General features: G+C 47.3%; 1 protein-coding gene across 2 annotated transcripts in view; it reads left to right on the top strand.

Annotated features, from left to right (window-relative positions):
- Positions 1–2,244: 2,244 nt before the first annotated feature.
- Positions 2,245–8,428, top strand: part of EFNB2 (ephrin B2) — a 43,285-nt gene continuing 37,101 nt past the window's right edge. For both annotated transcript variants that reach the window (XM_019731055.2, XM_019731056.2), the window contains exon 1: positions 2,245–3,019. In XM_019731055.2, coding sequence (XP_019586614.1) covers positions 2,898–3,019 — 122 coding nt within the window. In that variant the 5' untranslated portion in view covers positions 2,245–2,897. The remainder of the gene's footprint in view (positions 3,020–8,428) is intronic.

The following is an 8,428-nucleotide window of genomic DNA, read 5'->3' as shown; positions in this document are numbered from 1 at the left end:
GAGGATAGGACTTTTTTGCCCGGCACGATATATTTATAATAATAGATAAAAGTAGCTTGATATGCTTTTAATTACTGAAATTACTATCTAAACAGCAGTGGACTGTTAGCATCTTGAAGTTGCTATTGTGGATGCTTTTCACAGTCTTTATAGCTAATTATTCGATGTTTACTGAAAGTTGAATGATAGTCAACACTAAAGTTATACAATAGGAATATTTTGTGTAGGATTTTACTTTTTGGTCAAATACATGCTGTTTAAAAAAATGGAGACAATTTTTACACGTGCATTTACTTTTTTCCCAAGGTAAAATGCTGTGGATGTAAGAATATCTTACTAAAAATGGAAGCCAGGATTGTTTTCAGATAATGCAAATTTCCTTTATTTCCTCTGGTTTACTTGAAGAGGATGTAGGAGAGCTAAGAGGTCACAACTTAAGTTTCACAATATGTTTGCTAAATCTGAAATACGGTACTGAGATACTCAGTTCTTTTAAAAGATCTTTAAGTTAGCTTTAAATTTCAAATGAATTCCTGAAATGTTTTAAGCTTATTAAAATGGACTCCTTTTTGACCCTTGTGAAATTACGAATAATAACTGCCTGCCCCTTTTTGTTTTTTAAGTCCTGGGAATCTGCCTAAGACTTTGAATCGCTTTACTGTCTTTCTTTCTAAAAAATTATTTCGTAAAATTGGAGGCTTATTTAAAACTAGCAATTGCGGAATATAAAGTTGTTTTCTCTGTTCAAGATCAGCTTGGAATAATAGAAATGTATTCGCCACCTCGCGTACCTTAATTGTTGTTATCGATCTTAAACTAGTCTTTACAAATTTTTAACATACTCAGTGGAAATGTATTAAATTTATGCTTAATGTTTCAAAAAACGAGTACTTAATGCACCATAAGTACATAACAACCATCTTCAAGTTGTTAAAGAGTGAAAGGAAAACTAGTATCTAAACGAGATGTTTTTGGCATATTCTCTCTCAAATTCAGCTTAGTGTGTTAATTTGGCTATAGAAAAAATTGTAGGAATACTGCCCGCTTCGTTTAAAACATTAAATGCTGGCGTGGACAGGGTTTTTTGGCTTGTTTTTTTAAGCCTGTGGGTATACGGTATACCTTTTTTTTTTCCCCAAACTGAATTATGCGTTTATACTGTGCCTTATTTCTGCCGTGTTCTCTTGGTCATTTAAGATTTTCCTTTGGACTTGGCGCGATTATATTCGTGGGTTACTGGTTCTGGGTGGAAGACCATTGTGCTCTTGCACGCAGAAAAGTCAAGCTGGCCGCTAGTGGGCGCTGTGGGTCCATGGAAACCGTCGACATGGTGGCGCTAGTCCAAATCATTCTCTGGGCAGGCACTTTACCGAGACCTCAAGTGAAGAATTCCTGCCACCTCTCCATTTGGGCGCTGTTTCTTACCGTCACCCCTAAATTCCTGGTCATCTTCGGAAGGCGTGTGTCCGGAGGCTAATTAAGGAGAAGGTCCCGTGGCACGCGCGGCTGTGCCGGTGACATTTGCAAAGAGAGGTGCTGCCTTCGTGGGAAGCGAGGCGCAGAGGATGCGAGGCCAGGACGTCCGCGCCCCAACGTCGTCTGCCCTGCCGGCGCCTCGTACCGGGAGTCGTTCTGCATCTTTCGGTCCTGTTGACTTAGGTCGGGGCCCTGCTGACGTTTGGTACCGAAATCAGATCTGACACGTATCACTGAGAGGCTTGGTGGGGGCAGCAAAGGGATGCGCGTGCGGGGTGTGAGCCAAACCATGAAGAGGGGATACTTCATTTAAAGAAGGCAGACCCACGGAGAAACGCACTGCCTTGGACTCCACAGGGAAAGTTTCGCCCTTGACATTGTCCCTCTGTTGAAGTTAGGACACTTGCCGGGTGTGAAGTCGCGTGCTAAGCGCGGCAACAGCTAGCACCGTGCTGTCCCTGATCCCCACTCAGTCGTCCCTATCAGCGTCCCCGCCCCGCCGCTCGGGTGCTGCAAGGCTCTCAAGCAGGCCCCTCTCCTTCGCAGACTTCCCCTACGTCGGCTCGCGCCTCCGCCAGGAGCCGGGGGCGGGGCTCACCTGTCAGCCGGCGCACCGCCTCGCCGCGCCCAATGCCGGACGGGGGCGGATGACAGATAGGCGGGATGTCCAACCAGTGCGAGGCTGCTTCGCGGCGGACCAATGGGTTGGGCTGTGTGGGGCGGGGCCCCGCGTTTATAGTGCTCTGACAGCGCGCTGGTCGCGCTGACTCTCCTCGGCAGGGGCAGCGGCGCCGGCCGGATCGAGGAGTCGCGCGCAGAGCGGGTCCGGGTGCCCTCCCCACACACAAAGGCTCGCGCGCGTCCGGCGCCCGCGGCTGAGACCTAGCCCCTCCTGCCTGCTCTGCAGGCGAGGAACCTCCAGGACTGAGGCTCCCGCGCGCCTAGAGACACCCTTCGCCGCTCAGCCCTCCGGGACATGGAACCGCGCCGACGCGGCACTCGTGCGCTCGGGCCGCTGCCCGCCCCCCTGGATCTATAGTGCTAGGTGGCCGCGCTCGGAACTCAGCGCCTGCCGCCCGCGCCTAGTCGTTTCTCCGCCTTTGTGTCTCAGCTGCGCGCCCTCCTTGCCGCCCCGCGCCCGGCACCCTGGAGCCGCACGGGAGCCGGCGGTTCGAACTGGGTCCGGCGCGGCGCCCCGGAGCCCCGAGCCCGCCGCGCCGCCGCGCCCCGCGTGTGCGCTCCCGCCTCTCGCCCTGAGGGCCCCGAGGGCAGCGCCCCCGGCCTCAGCGACCGCTGGAGCTGATCGACGCGCCCCAGAGTTGCCTGCGGTCTCCTCCTTTTCTGCCCAGAGGATTGTGGCAACCGGTCCGCACCCGCTCCCTCCGTCGCCCGGAGTGCGCGGAGCTGGGAGTGGCGTGGCGATGGCTGCGAGAAGGGACTCCGTGTGGAAGTACTGCTGGGGAGTTTTGATGGTTTTATGCAGAACTGCGATGTCCAGATCGATAGTTTTAGAGCCCATCTATTGGAATTCCTCGAACTCCAAGTAAGTGGCATCCGCGATCCCCCTCGCCACTCCGGGGTCTGCCGCGCCTCTCGGTCCCTGAGGGAGGAAGGGTCGGACCGCGGAGCCTCAGCCTGTTTCTGGAACCTCGGTCCTCCTCTCCTCCCCCGCAGTTCCCCGTCCTCCGTCCCCGCCACAGTTCAGTTGGTGGAGTCTCCTCGCTCGGCTTTCTAGCCGGAGCGCCAGCACTGAGGAGCCCCCTCCCCTTCGTCCCCCGTGAGCTCCCCGGCACTAAAAAAGCCTCTGGCGGCTCTGGTGCCACATCCGCAAAGGTGTCGGATGGCGATACCTGACCCTCACTTTTCGAGGACCGAAGACGGCCACAAACAGGGCTGGCCGACGCGCGGGGGCTGGCGGACTCCAGAGAGAGGCGGGGGTGCTGCGTCCGGGAGGAGCCCCGGAGCGCAGTCCGAGCCCGGTGGACGGGCGGGGGCGGCGGACCCCGGGCAGTGGGGCGCACCCCAGAGAAGGGAGCCTGTAGTCTCTGGGCCGCCTATAGCGCCCCTGACCCCGCGCACCTTAGCGGCGCGCCGCCTGCCCGAGGGTGCGCGGGGAGCTCGCCAGCTCAGCCGGAGAACTCCGGGGACGAGCCTTCTCCCCAACGGGGACGCGGGCTCTTTCTTAGGATTCTCCCGGAGAATTCTTGCACGTCCGCCTCTCCCTTGGTTTCTAAACCTGTGCCCCCCGAACTCTGTGCGGTCCCGATAGCTGACTTGGTTTTAAGGATGGTTTTTGCAAAAAGCTTAAGGCCCTGCCCAGGCGACACAGCTGAAACCTTCGCGCCTGGGAAGCCTGGGCAGGAATGGGATCCTTAGATCCCATTTGCTCTTACGTATCAAATAGTGCAGCCGGGAGAAAGCCAGGCCTTCTGGAGATTAACTTCCAGTGTGAGCTCCCAGGGTACATTTAGAATTTAGAAAAGGCGATCCATCCCTAAATAAGTCGTCATTAGTCGTCTGTGCACTCAGTGTTGCATATTACCTCATTTTCGGGATGAATTTTGAATCACGGCCAAAAATATTTCACAGAATCATGGAATTTTAGCCTTGGGAAACTTGGGCAAAGTATGGAGAGGCATTGGCTGATTCCTGGAGTAAGCGTTGAGATCAGAAACAAAATCAATGGCCTAATTGATGTTGAGCATGTTGGCCATGGATTTAGGAGTAAAGAGATGAGGGATTGATTTAGAAATCACATCTTAATTAAAGAATTATACCCACTCCTTTTAAAGCGGTCAGCTTCAGGTTCACCAACATGCTGACCAAGGATTCCCTATTACATGGCAAGAAACGTGATAGCTGTAAATCGGATCAAACAGAAATTCAAGCATGGTGCTACTAGATGGCATTCACAACACAGCTCATACTTAAAAGTTAGTTACTGCAGCCTCCTTCCATGTAGTCTGATCTTGTATGGACGTCTTTTCTTTCTTTCTTTCTTTCTTCCTTAATGTAATGATACTGTATTTGCCGAGAAAGTAGTGGCAGTGACATCTTTACACCTATACCGAATCGTGAGGCACCAGGTGGTGCCAGAAAGCGCCGGGTTCGGACTTGCTCGCAGCCGCGGGTGTCCGGGCGAGGGGGGGCGGGGAGCCGGGGCTGGGGGAGCCGGGATGAGGCCAGCCAATGCTCTCTTTGTGCCTACAGAGGTCACTCTTCCATGCGCAATGCTCGCGGCGCTAGCTCTCACTTCTTCCCCTAGGCTGCCTGCTCTGTTCCACATTGCACTTTCACTGACGGACTGTTTTTGGAGGCTGATTTTTCCCCCCATCAGTACTTAATATTTATATTTAAATCTAGTTTAAAGAAACCCCCATTAACCCCTCCAGCGTTCAGCTCTGTATATGTATCTTTGCATTATTAACCACTAGTTTGTGTGTATCAGAGGAGCATTAGAAATACCTAATTGGAAAAAAACGTAGAGCAATAATTCTTTCCATCTAAGGTTTAGGTATTAATATCTTCTATTCCTAATGTGTTTGTGTGGTGGTGTGGGGGGGACGGGGGGACTGATATTTACTCACCGTCCTGATGACTAGGATTAGTCTGTTTTTCTGAGCTGTGGCCACAGATTTAGAGACCTGCTGGAGGCCTGCTTTTTGAAGAAACCTGCCTCCTGTACTGCTGATGTTGCTGCTGGCAGGATTCCTTCCGTTCTCAAGAGTAGAATCTCTTTAATAGTTCTCATGATAATGACTTGCCTGGAGGACTGGATATTTGTTCCTGGAAAATGTCTACTTAACAAAGTATGTAGCTGAGTGCTAGCTTGTGATCAGAAAGATTTCTTCCCCGAGGAGTGAATAAAAACCCCTCGTGCCAAAGGGTCGCTTTATTTGGGGAAGTTGGATATTTATTTCCAGGGAAAAGTTTGTCAGTCAATCTGATATGGCAGGAAGGCAATCAAATGCATTGAAGTTTCTCATCAGTTCATATGAACTGGGGAACAATTCATTTGTAATGAAGCAACCATCAGTAATTAGATTTGTTTCATTCGGGGGTCAGCTTTTTTAGCAGGTGGTGGACATAGGGAGCGTGCAGCAGCTGTTTGGATCCTGGGTCTAGAAAATCCTTTGTAAATTCACTTCTCCCTAACTACTTTAATCACACTGTCTGCTGCTCCCGTCCTTGAGGTTTATGCAGTAATTGAAAGAAGTTCTATGTACTAAAACATTAGCCCTGTTATCTTATTCACATTGCATCCGTAGGCTCTGGTAGATTTGGGTCAATTGTAGCCATTTAGGTTGTTTAAGCAATTTTTTTTTTTAACCTCTGGAGAGAATGGCGAAGTCTGGCTTTCATATCTAATTAACATTTCAGTAGAACAATTTTTTCCAAGCATGATGTTTTAGCCAAAATAAAATAGTTGTGTTTTTTTTTAAATATGGATTTCACTTTAGAGTGAGCGAGTTTGTATTGGTATGGTATTCTAGAATGAACTACACAGACTCGGTTGAATATTTCAGTCAAGCATTAATTTCTTATGTCTATAGGTGCCATTCCCTATGCACCACGGACTAGTTAGTTAACAAAGCATTTTGCTTTTCCTATGTCATTTTTTTCCTACATAATCCTGAATTCCTGATATTGATTGGCTTGATACAAAAGAATAGCTGGATAATATCCAGATAACCTATAACACATGGGCTTCAGCACAGTTAGACTCTGAATAAATACAGACCTGTCAGAGATTGATAAAATAAAGTACAATGGATAGTGCTGTTTAAACAGTCCATTCAATACCATATATAAGCCTGCCTGCCTTCCATTGTGTCTGAAATTCTTATTTTTGTAGGTAAACAAATGCACATTCACCACTGATTGAATAGCCCCTTGAACTATGCTCCACAGTTTGCATTTGGGTTAATCTTGTCGGTTTTAATATAGAGAGAGAAAAAGCACAAAGCACCAGGGGTGGAATTGTTAGTGCTTTCACATCCACATTCCTCACATTTTGTCAGGATGATAAACTGTAGGTAATGGACTGTCGTTGTTCCACAGGACAACTGAGCCAGAGCGAGCACAAAGACGAGCTAAAGCAGTATCTCACAACAGCCTTCTTGCAGACGAGAAGAGAATTTATTTGGGAATCGTGTGTCAAGGGACTGCACTTTTTAACCTCAGCAATTACAGCTTCAAGCCTCAGAAATGGGAGCTGGAGGTTAAGATGATTTGTTAAGCACTTGGTTCTAAATCTTTCACAAAGCGTAGCTGTTGACACTTGTCCAACCGACGCGAAAAATGCAAATGACTTCAACATTCCTAAATGTTTCTGACTCCTAGGCTAAAGTATGAGGACAGGTGAATTAGCTGTCATCCTCAGATCAGCTTAAAAAAAAAAATCCTACAGATTAGAATGATTTCTCCATATGGAGTCAGCTGAAGAATAATGAGTATATTTTGATTAATTATCATAAAACCTCTTATCCGTAAATTTGCTGAGATAAATCCTTCGGTTGATGGATTATCAGCACGATCATTACCTTCAGACTGACACTGCAATTGGAGCAACTACATCTTTGCTACCTTGCCCTCCACTGAAATGCTTCAGGTAGCTCCCAGGAGGTTGGGTATGACATCTACCTTAGAGCAATGTTTCCCGATGCATTCTCCTAATAGGAAACGATTTGAGATCCCAGCATGATTGTACTGACGCGTCATAGGAATGGGAGTGGCAGGGGAAAGGAAATACACACTGTAGACCCTCATCAAGAAAGAGATATTTTTGAAGAAAGATATTTCTTTAACATTTTATGAAAACTTTATTCTTAAACTCTTTCTTTGCAAATTAAACAAAAAGAAGCACTCTTCTAAGAAAAATAATGATTAAAATGGTACTCCTGGCTGCCTAATCTCTGCCTTCATTTGCTGCTGACATAAAGAGCCTGTTTTTCAGGTCACTTGTCATACATCTACATAGATTTGCTTATGAGCTCACTCTTTGTGTAGAGGAGTAGAGCCTTAAATAGGAGTGTTCAACTGTTTAAAATATTTTGATTAAAATATGCAGAACCCGTAGAACTATAAACTTCTACTTAGGAATTAGCTCTTTCAAGGAAAAGCTTCCCCCCCCCCACCTCGCCCCACCCGCACCACCACCTTTTTTAGGGGAGGAATTAGAATAGTGCTGGGAGAGGAATATAAGAAAAGCAAAGAAGGAACGATGGCAAATGGGACAGTGTTCCGAACAGCTTGGAAAAACTCCTGTGGCTTCATTGTCTCTCTAAAGCCAAAGAATACAAAGACATAAGCAATTCAGCCCTTCTCCCATGATGGAAAATGTAAACCGTTGACATGGCTCCCCTGTTTAACTTGTTTAATTCTCATTTTAAATTCAGCACTATACTAGCCGTGTGAACTCTGAAGATTTCTTTAGTAATCCATTTTGTAGTTCCGAATCAAAAACAAAGTGAAAGGGTCTGACACAATTTGCTTTTATTTTTAGGCAAATCAACCCTGGTCATAGTTAATAAGGGGATTACAACCCAGACTAGGTCTTTACAGATGTAATGTAAATCAAGGGCAGAGTATAAAGAAACTGATCCCTTTTGATTGAAGTATGGTAAAAAGGCATAGAGAAACTAGCAGCAGTAATCTGATTGTATGGCAATAAAACCACCATTTTCTGTCTTTCAGATAAAAATAATGTGGTAAATCCATGCAGTTCATAAGATGTAAAGGCAGATAAAGGGTGAAGCCATGGCAACATATAGATTAGCTTGATGTTGGAAATGACACGTCTCTGAAAAGGGTGTAGAAACGGAGGCCCTTGCTCCAGGCTGTTGGCTATTATGTGAGAGCCACACAGACTTAGAAACTCGGATTAGAAAGTATGAAAGCCCTACTTGTGGCCTCGGATGGTTGAAGCAGGAAAGAAAAGCTGCTCAGTTCT

This window comes from Rhinolophus sinicus, linkage group LG04, assembly GCF_036562045.2.
Source record: "Rhinolophus sinicus isolate RSC01 linkage group LG04, ASM3656204v1, whole genome shotgun sequence".
NCBI classification, from domain to species: Eukaryota; Metazoa; Chordata; class Mammalia; order Chiroptera; family Rhinolophidae; genus Rhinolophus; species Rhinolophus sinicus.
The sequence above is the reverse complement of the archived record's forward strand: the minus strand, read 5'-3'. Positions and strand labels throughout refer to the sequence as shown.